Raw genomic sequence first — 11,640 nt, 5'->3', positions numbered from 1 at the left:
CAAACCTGGGGCTCAGGAGTATTTTGAGACCCTCCCCAAAATGTGGTTTAGGAGAGTGGGGTCCCCCCAAAAGAAAGCTTGGGGAGCTTTTCAAGGCCCCCCTCAATAGTGTTTTGGGGAGAGTTTCAACATTCCCCCTCAATATGGGCTCTGAGGGTGTTTTGAAACACACACACCCCCCCCCCCCAGGTCCCTCAGGGCCACTCAGGGACGGATCCATCTTAAAGGCACTTTAATGAATATGGACAAGCCCCACCCCCACGAAGCCCCACCCCCACAAAGCCCTGCCCCCGAATAAGCCCCACCCCTACTGCTACAGGGAGGGGTGTCCCTGGGGACAGTTTCTAGGGGCTCCTCAGGCCCAAAAGCACTTTCAGATCTGGTCCCCAGGGGCGATTTTGAGGGTCGCCCCCAGACTGGCGGCAGTTTCAAGGAGCCCCCCCCATATTTGGGGCAGTTTCAAGGCTCCCCTCTGGGCTGGGGGCAGTTTCCAGGCCCCCCCCAGGACCAGCAGCTTTTTGGTGGGGCTCCTTGGGGGCAGTTTCGAGACCCCCCCATGAGCCATGGGCAGTTTCGAGGAGCTCCCCGAGGCTCCAGGGTGGGGACCCGCTGTCCTCGCTGTCCTCGCTGTCCTCGTCCTCGTCCTCCCCCCGCAGCATCCGCCGCACCGTGCGGGACAGCGTCAGCGGGTCGCACCTGGGGGCAGCCCGGGAGGATTCAGGGTGGCCCCTAGAGCCCCCCACTGCCCCATAACCCCCCGGCCCCACACAGCCCCTCCCAGATCCATAGGGTCTATAGGGCCCCAGAGGGTCTGTAGGGGCCTGTAGGGGCTATAGGGGGGACTATGGGGCCCTCTACGGGCACTATGATGGGGCTGGAGCGCGGCAGTGAAGGGCTGTAGGGTGCTGGGGGGGCTATAGGGGCACAGACGGGGCTATAGGGTGCTGGGGGGGGGCTACAGGTACCTGTGGGGCCCACAAGGGGTTGCAGAGGGACCTACGGGGGAGGGGGGTATAGGGGGACTATAAGGTGTAATGGGGGGGGGTACAGGGGCCCTTGGGGTGCCTATAGGAGAGCTATAAGTCATCTATAGCAAGCTATAGGGTGCTATAGGGGCCCAGAGGGAGCTACAGGGGCCCAGGGAGGCCATGGGAGAGCTATAGGTCATCTACAGGAAGCCATGGGGTGCTATAGGGGCCCAGAGGGAGGTACGGGGGGGCTCTAGGGAGGCTGCAGGGGTCTATAGGGTGCTATAGGGGCCCGTAGGGCACTGCCGAGAGCTCTGAAGGCCCACAGGGGCTATAGGGAGACCACGGGGTGGTGCAGGGGCCCACCTGAGGCGAGCCCGCAGGGCGGCCACGTGTCGCGCGGTGGCCGCGGCCCCGTCCCCGACGGCCTCCAGCGCCCGGCGCAGGCGGTGGCCCTGGGCCTGCTCACGGGCCGTCCCGGCAGCCACCGCGGCCACGCGCTCCCCCAGCGCTCGCCCCGACGCCTCGCTGGCCTGCGCCTGCGGGGACACGGGACACGGGGCGTGGGGACACGGCACAGGGGGTGTGGGGACACGGGGCATTGGGGGGGGATAGGGACAGGGGCGTGGGGACATGGGGGACAGGTGACACAAGGGACACAGAGAGACACGGGGACGTGGGGGATGCGGGTGGACGCAGAGGCTATGGGGTGACACGGGGTGACGTGGGGTGACCCGTGTCCATGCTGCCCTCCCCCACCTCGGCCAGGGCACCCGTGGGAGCCACTCGTGTGATGTCCCGTCCCCCCCGCGGTGTCCCCCCCAGTGTCACCCACCTGCAGGCGGTAGCGCTCCCCCCGCAGCCGCTGCTCCTCCGCCTCCACCAGCAGCACCCGCAGGCGCCATCCCGCTGCCCGCGCTGCCCGGCCCAGCGCCGCCCGCGCCCTGCACCCACGGGCACCCCGCGTCACCCACTGGGGACACCAGGGACACTGGGACAAACCTGGGACTCCCTCGTCTACCCCAGGGCCACCTTGGACCACCCTGAGCCACCCTGGGACATCCTGGGGCCATCTTGGGCCACCCCAGGCCACCCAAGGACCACCTTCAGCCACCCAAGGGCTACCTTGGACCACCTTAGGGGCACTGGGGGACATTCAGGGACCACCCTGGCCACCCTGGGGCCACCCACAACCATGGGACCTGTCTGGGCCAACCTGCGACCATCTCGGGCAACGCTGGGGCCACCCCAGACCCCTGGGTCACTCTGGGGCCATCCAAGTCCACCCTGGGTCACCTGGGACCACCCCGGGACTATGCTGGACCATACTGGGGCCACCCCAGGGCCAACCAAGAGCGCCCTGTCCCCCAGCTCACCCGGCCTCGCGGCTCAGGAGCTCCTGGAGGTGGAGGCAGCGGGCACGCAGGGTGGCCTCGGTGGGGCCTGGGGACACCCCGAAGTGCTGCAGCCGCCCCCGCAGCACCCGCTGCTCCTGCTCCAGCCGGGTCCTGGCCCCCGCCGCCTCCCGCGCCTGCGCCCGCGCCCCCGCCAGCGCCCGCCGCAGCTCCTCCACCTGCACCCGATGGCGGCACCCGCGGGGGGTCAGCGCCTGGCCCGGAGGCACCCCCAGGGCGCCCAGAGAGCATCCCCAGGGCACCCCCAGGGCACCCATAGGTGCACCCACAGCTCCCACAGGCACCCCACATCCCCCACAGGTGCCCCATGCCCTCCCCACATCACCCACACACCCCCATAGGTGCCCCATACATCCGCCCTTACGTCTCCCATAGGGGCCCCTTATACCCCTCACATCTGCCCCCCCGCAAACCCCTGTACGTTCTCCCCTTGTGCCCCCATGTCCACCCCATAGGTGCCCCACCCGGATGCCCCCATAGGCTCCTCCCCCGTCCCCCATATACCCCCTATACATCCTGCCATATGTGTGTGCTCCCCGCCCCCCCAATCTCCCTCCAGCTGCCCTCGGTCCTCCCATCGGTGCCCCCATGCCCCCCATACATCCCCCACACGTGCCCCCATAGGTCCCCCCCCACATCCCCCATAGGCGCCGCTGACCTGGCTCTGCCGCTGGAGCAGCCGCTGCTGCAGCGCCCGGTTGTGCTCCCGCAGCTCCGCCAGCGCCGCCTCCAGCGTCCCGGGGTCCCGGCCCCCCCTGCACCCATAGGTGCTATAGGGGCTGCGGGGGGATGCCGAGGGGCACGGGGACGGTGGGGAGGGGCTATAGGGGACATGCTGTGGGGGGCTAGAGGGGGCTGTGCTGTGGGGACTATAGGGGACACACCCTGGGGGGTATAGGGGCTGCACTGTGGGGGCTCTAGGGGACACAGTGTGGGGGCTCTAGGGGACACACCCTGGGGACTATAGGGGACACAGTGTGGGGGTTACATGGACTGTACCGAGGAGTCTATAGGGGACACACTGGGGGGGCCTATAGAGGACATCTATGGGTCTGTGGGCGTGGCCGGGGGGCGGGCACTCACGTGGGGCTGGGGGTGGGGGGCGCGTGGGCAGCCACGTCCATGTCCATGTCCTGGCGCTGCTGCTCCGCCTGCCGCCGGGCGCGCTGGGCCGCCGCCACCGCCTGGGGGGACACAGCCCGGGAGGCCCCGCCCATATCCCTTAGCCCTGCCCATATCCCCTAGTCCCGCCCATATCCCTTAGCCCTGCCCACATCCCCTAGCCCCGCCCATGTCCCTAGCCCTGCCCATATCCCTTAGCCCTGCCCATATCCCTTAGCCCTGCCCATATCCCCTAGCCCCGCCCATGTCCCTAGCCCCGCCCATATACCTTAGCCCTGCCCATATCCCCTTGCCCCGCTCCTCGGAGCTTGATCCCTGCCAATGTGTCCAATAGCCCCACCCCATCCCTCCCCTGGCCCCGCCCCTCGCTCTGGCCCCACCCACCTGCCGCAGCTGCTCCAGCTCCGCCTCCCTGGTGCGGCATCGTGACTCCGCCTCCTGCGCCCGGAGCTCCGCCCCCGCCCGGGCAGCGCGTGCGGCCGTCAGCTCCACCCACAGCAGATGTCCCGCCTCCTGGGGGCGGGGCTGCATCAGGGCCACACCCACCCAGCAGGCCCCACCCCTGCCCAAGGACCTGCTTCCTTCCCAGGCCACGCCCCCTCTGACCCCAGCCCCGCCTCCTGCCCTGACTGATGCCGCTGGATGCTCCGCCCCCCCTCAGGCCCCACCCACCTGCTGCTGGCGCAGCCGCTCACAGGCCCGGTCTCGAGCCCGACAGGCTCCGCCCACCCGGGCCTGGGCTCCGCCCACTGCTATCTCCAGTGCCCGCAGGGCCCCACCGGCGGCCAGGCTCCGCCCCCGCTCCTCCGCCAGGCTCCGCCCGAGCGCTGCCACCTACCAGGGGCAAGAACAGACTGGGAGTGACAGCCCCAGGCCCCGCCTCCCGGTGACAGTCCCAGGCTCCCCCTCAAGGATGACTGACAGCCACATGCTCCACCCCCATGGTGATGGACACCTCGAGGGTGATGGACAGGTCCATGCCCCACCCACCACAGTGATGGACAGCCCCATATCCCACCCACCAGGGTGATGGACAGCTCCATGTCCCACCCACCAGGGTGAAGGACAGCCTCATGCCCCACCCACCAGGGTGATGGACAGCTCCATGTCCCACCCACCAGGGTGATAGACAGCCCCATGCCCTGCCCATTGGGATGATGGGCAGCCCCATGCCCCACCCCACCACGTCCTGCCCCATGGAAAGGGGAGGGGCTAGGCTGTTACTGACAGGTGCTGGCCACGCCCCTCCCAGCCAGACCCCACCCACCTGGTTGCTGAGGTCACGGAGCTCCTCCTCCAGGTCCCGGCGGTGCTGTGCCTGGGGGGGGGTGGGGAGGGGACCCAGATGTCCGGGGGTCCCACCTCAGAGTCCCATGGGTGGGGGGACACACACCTGGGTCCCCTCGCGGGGGGAGCAGTTTGGGGGGGCGGGGGGGGTGTCCAGCCGCGTGGGTCCCTTCCCAGGGTTGGGGGGAGGGGAGCGAGGGCTCCGGCCGCCTGAGATCCCTTTCCCCGCCCCGTGCCCTAATTCCAGTCCAGGGTCTGGCCGGGGGCCAGTGGGGCCGGGGGAAGGGGCGCGCGGACGCCTGGGTCCCCCAGCCAAGGCGGGGGGGGTGTTGGGGCGGGCAGGGAGCCCGAACACCTGTGTCCCCTGGGTGGGGGCTCCCCAAAATGCCTGGATCCCCCCCTCCTCCAGACCCGTGGGTCCCCCCATTGGGGCTGAGGCTTCCCCAGACCCCTGGGTGCCCCCCCAGACCCCTGGGTCCCCCCCAGACCCCTGGGTCCCACTCACCTGCACCAGCCTGGTGGGGCCACATTGTCCCCCATCCCCCTCGTCCACCATGGCACAAACTGGGGGGGGCCCTGGAACAACAGAGAGCCCCGGGGAGACCCCACAATATCCCCCCCCAAGCAGCGGCAGCCTGGGTGGGCGCCCGGGTCCCCCCGACAGCTCGGGATGCACTTGGACACCTGGATCCCTTTGGGGGGGGTAGATGGGGTGGGGGGTGCCCAGACGCCGGGGTCTCCTGATAGACCTTGCAGAGAGCGGGGGGCGGGTAGGGGCGCCCTCACCTGCGGCGGGTCCGTCCCTGTGATGCCAAACCCGGGACCGTGGGACTCGAGTGACCGGTGGCCGGGCGCTCCCTGTGCCACCCGCGCCGGCGGCACGGGAGGGACCCAGGCGTCGGGCACCTCCTCCCCCCAGGCTCTACCGCCCCACCCCCCCCACCCCCCCGGGGCACCCAGAGATGTCTGGGGAGATCAGTTCAGCTCCACCAGCCCCAACCCTCGGGCATCGCCACCCGCCCTTGCCCGAGGGACCCAGGTGTGCCGGCCCCTCCCCGGGGCACCCCCGAAGGGACGTAGGTGTCGGGGTGTCCCCTGATGGCGGGAACCGCAGCGATGTCACCTCTGATTGCGGAGTCACGGGAGGGTTTGGGCAGGGAGGGACCTCAAAGCCCATCCGGTGACACACTCTGCCCCGGGCAGGGCCACCTTCCGCTAGCCCAGGTTGCCCAAAGCCCCGTCCAACCTGGCCTTGAGCCCTTCCAGGGAGGGGGCGGCCACAGCTTCTCTGGGCAACCTGTGCCAGGGCCTCACCCCCCTCACAGGGGAGAATTTTTGCCTTAGCTCTCATCTAAATCTCCCCTCTGTCAGTTTAAACGAATCACCCCTCGTCCTATCCCTCCCCCACCCCGATCACGAGCCTCCCCCCTTTCCTGTAGCCCCTTTCAGTCCTGGGAGGCCGCTCTAAGGTCTCCCTGGAGCCTTCTCTCCTCCAGCTGAAGCCCCCCAACTCTCTCAGCCTGTCCTCACAGGGGGGTGCTCCAGCCCCCTGAGCATCCGCGGGGCCAGAGGAGGCCCCGCTCGAGCAGGTCCGTGTCCTTCTGCTGTTGGTGCCCCCAGAGTTGGACCCAGCACTGCAGGGGGGTCTCACAGAGCGGAGCAGATGGGGAGAATCCCCCCACTCACCCTGCTGCCCACACTGCTCTGGGTGCAGCCCAGCACACGGGTGGCTTTCTGGGCTGTGAGCACACGTTGCTGGCTCACAGGCAGTTTTCCACCCCCCCAACACCCCCAAGTCCTTCTCCTTGGGGCTGCTCCCCATCCCCTCCGTGCCCAGGCTGGGTTTGTGCCGGGGATTGCCCCGACTCACGGGCAGGACCTTGCCCTTGGCCTTGTTGAACTCCATGAGGTTGGCCCGTGGCCCCTCCCCAGCCTGCCCAGGTCCCTCCGGCCGGATCCTTCCCTCGGCGTGTCCCCGCACACCCAGCTCGGGGTCGGTGGGGACGTGCTGAGGGCGCCTCGATCCCCCTGTCCATGTCCCCAGCAGAGGTGTCACACAGCGCCAGCGCCAGCCCCGACCCTGAGGACGCCGCTTGTCACCGCAGCGACTCAATGTCAGTGGCAGACAGTAGCGTGAGAAGGGCCAGGAGGGGACGTCCCCTGCGGCAAGAAGCGGGAGGGCTCCTGACCCGGCCGACCCCCGATGTCACCAAGGGCCCAGGAAGTGACACCATCAACTCACCAGGGTGGGGACAGGCCCCGCCCGAGCCGCGAGGCCACCGCTGGGCAAGGGAGTGACGTCACCGCCGGACGGGGCGTGAGGTGACATCACGGGCAGAGCAGGAGGTGCCACCACGCTCCCTGTGATGTCACCAGCAGAACAACTGCCCCTATGGGGGTGCTACAGGGGCCGGGGGGCCCTACGGGGTCTATAGGGGATCCCAGGGCCCACAGAGATCCCCACAGGGGACGCCAGCCCTATGGGGATCCCTGGGGGGGCGTCTATATGGGATCCTGGCCCTAGAGGGATTCCTATAGGGGTCCCCATATCATCCCAAGGCGATTGACAGGGAGTCCAGACCGTACGGGGATCCCTGTGGAGATCTACAGGGGATGACGGCCCCGTGGCGACCCCTATGGACCCCGCTGGAGTCTGCAGGGGGGTCTGTAGGGGATCGCGGCGCTATCGGGGTCCCTGGGGCCGCTCTGCCCGCCGCCAGCCCCGTCTCTATGGTGTGTGTGTGTGGGGACTCACCGCCCCCCCCGCAAGTGACGTCACGCACTACAGGAAGTGACGTCACGCGCTGCCGGAAGCGGCGGCGGAGGCGCTTCCGGGTGTCGGGGCCGGCGGCGGTGCCGGAGGTGAGTGCGGCCCCGCCCCCCGCACGCCGGGACCCTTTTTCCTTTTTTTTTTTTTTGGGTGGGGGTGGGGGAGGGGCGGACGCCTGGGGCCGCGGGGGGGGGTGGGGCTGTCCCCGCGGTGTCGTCACTCCCCGGTGACGCCCCGGGAGGTGTCCCCGGCCCCGCAGGGCGCTCCCAGCCCCGGCAGCTCCCGCAGGGACCCCGGTGACGTCACGCGGGGTGTCCCCAGCCCCTGGCGGCGCCACCGCGGCCTCTCCCCCCGTGTCGATGTCCCCAGCCGTGTCCTTGGCCCCTGGAGTTGCTCTCAAGGGTGGCCCCAGCCCTGGTGACATCCCGTGACGTGTCCCCAGCTCCTCATGACACCCCGGTGGCTTCTCCTCACCACGTTGATGTCCCCAGACCCTGGTGCTGCCCTTATGGCTTCTCCACCCCACATTGATGTCCCCAGCTGTGTCCTTGACCCCCTGGAGATGTCCTCAGTGATGTCCCCAACCCCTAGTGACACACCACATGATGTCCCCAGATCCTGGTGGCTTCTCCACCCCACATTGAGGTCCCCAGCCCTGGTGACACCGCATATGATGTCCCCAGATCCTGGTGATGCCCTGGTGGCTTCTCCCCCCACATTGATGTCCTCAGCTCCTCGTGACACCCCAGTGGCTTCTCCTCACCATGTTGATGTCCCCGGACCCTGGTGACATCCCATAACGCGTCCCCAGCTCCTGGTGTCCTCACCCCACGCTGATGTCCCCAGCCGTGTCCTTAACCCCCTGAGATGTCCTCAGTGCTGTCCCCAGCCCCTCGTGACATCCCAGAAGGCGTCCCCAGCTCGCGGTGTCTCCTCCGCCCCACGCCGATGTCCCCAACCCTGGTGCCACCCCACACGACGTCCCCCAACCCCGCTGCTCCCCCCTCAGGTGCCCCCGGGCTCGCCGGCGACGCGCGGCCATGGCGGAGGCCGTGCACTACATCCACCTGCAGAACTTCAGCCGATCGCTGCTGGAGACGCTCAACGGGCAGCGCCTGGGCGGCCACTTCTGCGACGTGACGGTGCGCATCCGCGAGGCCACGCTGCGGGCGCACCGCTGCGTCCTGGCCGCCGGCAGCCCCTTCTTCCACGACAAGCTGCTGCTGGGCCACTCGGCCATCGAGGTGCCGCCCGTGGTGCCCAGCGGGGCCGTGCGGCAGCTGGTGGAGTTCATGTACAGCGGGTGCCTGGTGGTGGCGCAGTCGGAGGCGCTGCAGATCCTCACGGCCGCCTCCATCCTCCAGATCAAGACGGTCATCGACGAGTGCACCCAGATCATCTCCCAGAGCCGCGGGCCCAAGGCGCTGCCCCCCGCCCGCCCGCCGCGCCCCGACCCCGCCCCGGCGCCCGCCGACCCCCGCCACAAGCCGCCGCCGCCGGAGCCCGACGCCCGTTTCGGCCCGGCCGAGCCGGCGCCGAGCTGCCACAGCCGCAAGCAGCGCCAGCCGCTGCGCCTGCAGCTGCCGGTCAAGGAGGAGGAAGAGGAGGACGAGGAGGAAGGAGGGGGCGCCACCGCCGGGGAGGAAGGCTTCGCCCCGCCGCCCTTCGCCGCCGAGGAGCCCCCGTTTTTCGGCGCCCCCGAGGTCTTCGCCGACGCCTTCCTGCCACCCTGGCCCGGCGAGGACGCGGCCAAGTTCGGGCCCGACTGCGGCCTGGAGGCGCCGGGCCGGGTGCCGGCGTTCGGGGCCAAGGCGGTGACGGGGGGCGGCGGGTTCGGCTTCGCGCCGCCGCCGCTCTACGAGGGGGGCGCGGAGGGGGGTCTGAGCGCGGGGGGCGCCCCTCCGGCCCCTGAGGCCCCCCAGCCCGGCCCCTCGCGCTGCCCCGAGCCCTCCTACCAGTGCGGCCACTGCCAGAAGACCTTCAGCTCCCGCAAGAACTACACCAAACACATGTTCATCCACTCGGGTGAGGGGACGGGGCGGGGACACGGGGCGGGGGTGGGTGGAGGGGGACGGGGGGGGAACGGGGACACTGGGAGGGGGACGGGGGTGTCCCTGTGTTGACCCGTGTCGCTCCGTGTCAGTCCGTGTTGACACGTTGCTGTGTTGCTCCGTGTGATCAGCGTTGACCCGTGTCAGGCCGGGGTGACCCATGTTAATCCATGTTGACCCGTGTGGCTGTTGATCCCCCTTGACCCATGTTGACCCACGTTGACCAGTGTTGGCCCATGTTGACCCATCACTCCATTCTGACCCATGTAGACCTGTGTTGATCCACGATGTCCCATGTCATTCTGTGTTCACCCACGTTGACCCATGTTGGCCTGATCCATGTTGTTTTGTTAATCTGGTGACCCGTGGTGATCTGTGTTGCTCTGTCGGGGTCACCAGTAGCCGGGGTCCTTATTTCTCCGTGCGGGAACAGGAACGACACAAGGCCAACGTGGTGATCAGATCGTCCGTTTATTTCCCATCCTGGTTACATTTATATTCCGCTCAGTTCCGTACACGCGCTCATCTATCTTCTAACAGGCTGCAGGTTATCCGCACGCGCTGTTCACGTGCCTCTACAAGCATTTGCGTTGGTTAATTGCAATTAGCATGTAAAGCCCAAAACTTGCCAAAAACTCCCCTGTCTCGTACCCTGTTCTGCTCAGACTCGTGTGCTTTCGCTGACCACAGCTGTTTCTCACTTCTCTGCTCCCTTGTGTGGTTTTGCCAGCCCTATTTTGCTGGCCTTGTCTTCGTCCTGGCACTCTCCTGCCTGCACTAACTTCCCTCCAGCGCGGCCCAGACTCCTCCATCGCTCCCTGTTGACCCGTGTTGATCTGTTAACCCATGTTAATACATGTTCACCTGTGAATCCACGCTGAGCCATGTTGATCTGTGTTGAGCTGTTGACCCATGTTGACCTGTGCTGACATGTGTTGAGCCATGTGTGTTAGTCTTCATTGACCCATGTCGGTCCATGTTGACCCGTATCGATCTGTGTTGACCCACACTGATCCACATTGACCCATATCAATCCATGTTGACCCATGTTGATCCGTGCTGACCTCTATCGATCTGTGTTGACCCACATTGATCCATGTTGATCTGTATTGATCCATGTTGACCTGCACTGGTCCACATTGACCTGTATCGATCCACGTTGACCCGTATCAATCCATGTTGACCCACGTTGATCCGTGTTGACCCGTATCAATCCGTGTTGAACCACATTGATCCGTGTTGACCCATATCAATCCGTGTTGACCCACGTTGGTCCGTGTTGACCCGTATTGATCCGTGTTGACCCACGTTTGTCTCTCTGTAGGCGAGAAGCCCCACCAGTGCTCCATCTGCTGGCGCTCCTTCTCACTCCGTGACTACCTGCTGAAGCACATGGTGACCCACACGGGCGTCCGTGCCTTCCAGTGCGGCGTCTGCTGCAAACGCTTCACCCAGAAGAGCTCCCTCAACGTCCACATGCGCACCCACCGCCCCGAGCGCTTCCAGTGCCGCCTCTGCACCAAGGGCTTCTCCCACCGTACTCTCCTCGAGCGCCATGCTGCTGCCACCCACCCCGTGCCACCGCCGGGGCCACCGCCAGGGCCACCACCACCTGAAGCTGGACTGGCAACGTGGCCAGTCACCGAGGCTGCGGGTGCCGGCCCCGCTCACACAGCGTGAGGGTGCCCCAGGGGGGGTCTCTGTCACCCCCAAACTGCCTCGGGAGTGGCTTTGGGGGTCCCCTGCGCCCATGGACAAGCCTTCGGGGCTGTTTGAGCACCCTGGGGTGAAACCTGGAGGACTTTGACCCCCCCCAGCCATGGATTTGATGCCCTGGATGGACAGACGGAGGGAGATGGGGTCTGTCCCACTTGTCCCCTCCCAGCGATGTGGTTTCCATCCCCCCAGACCGCGGTGGTGGGGGCGGCCAAACAGACTCGATGGCACCAGCAGGTGGTGAAAATCAACATGTGGGTTCTAAGGACCGTTTTAGTGCCGTTATTGCGATTTCTTTCCTTAAAAATTCC

The 11,640-nt window shown here is 67.2% G+C and overlaps 2 protein-coding genes across 2 annotated transcripts; one reads left to right on the top strand and one right to left on the bottom strand.

Annotated features, from left to right (window-relative positions):
- Positions 1 to 318: 318 nt before the first annotated feature.
- Positions 319 to 7,340, bottom strand: MYH14 (myosin heavy chain 14). The gene is made up of 14 exons (XM_074810320.1): positions 7,217 to 7,340; positions 6,663 to 6,952; positions 5,819 to 5,887; positions 5,579 to 5,714; positions 5,298 to 5,368; positions 4,773 to 4,823; positions 4,178 to 4,339; positions 3,890 to 4,018; positions 3,467 to 3,567; positions 3,042 to 3,138; positions 2,345 to 2,541; positions 1,804 to 1,912; positions 1,335 to 1,507; positions 319 to 696 (listed from the first exon to the last, which is right to left on the bottom strand). The coding sequence occupies exons 1-14, from the start codon at positions 7,338 to 7,340 to the stop codon at positions 429 to 431; spliced, it is 1,977 nt and encodes a 658-aa protein (XP_074666421.1). The 3' UTR covers positions 319 to 428.
- A 273-nt stretch (positions 7,341 to 7,613) lies between these two features.
- Positions 7,614 to 11,599, top strand: ZBTB45 (zinc finger and BTB domain containing 45). The gene is made up of 3 exons (XM_074810282.1): positions 7,614 to 7,654; positions 8,572 to 9,587; positions 10,938 to 11,599. The coding sequence occupies exons 2-3, from the start codon at positions 8,603 to 8,605 to the stop codon at positions 11,291 to 11,293; spliced, it is 1,341 nt and encodes a 446-aa protein (XP_074666383.1). The 5' UTR covers positions 7,614 to 7,654; positions 8,572 to 8,602; the 3' UTR covers positions 11,294 to 11,599.
- Positions 11,600 to 11,640: the final 41 nt, after the last annotated feature.

This window comes from Strix aluco, chromosome 35 (assembly GCF_031877795.1).
Source record: "Strix aluco isolate bStrAlu1 chromosome 35, bStrAlu1.hap1, whole genome shotgun sequence".
In the NCBI taxonomy this organism is placed as follows: domain Eukaryota; kingdom Metazoa; phylum Chordata; class Aves; order Strigiformes; family Strigidae; genus Strix; species Strix aluco.
Note: the sequence above shows the minus strand (reverse complement) of the source record. Positions and strands in the feature narration are given on the sequence as shown.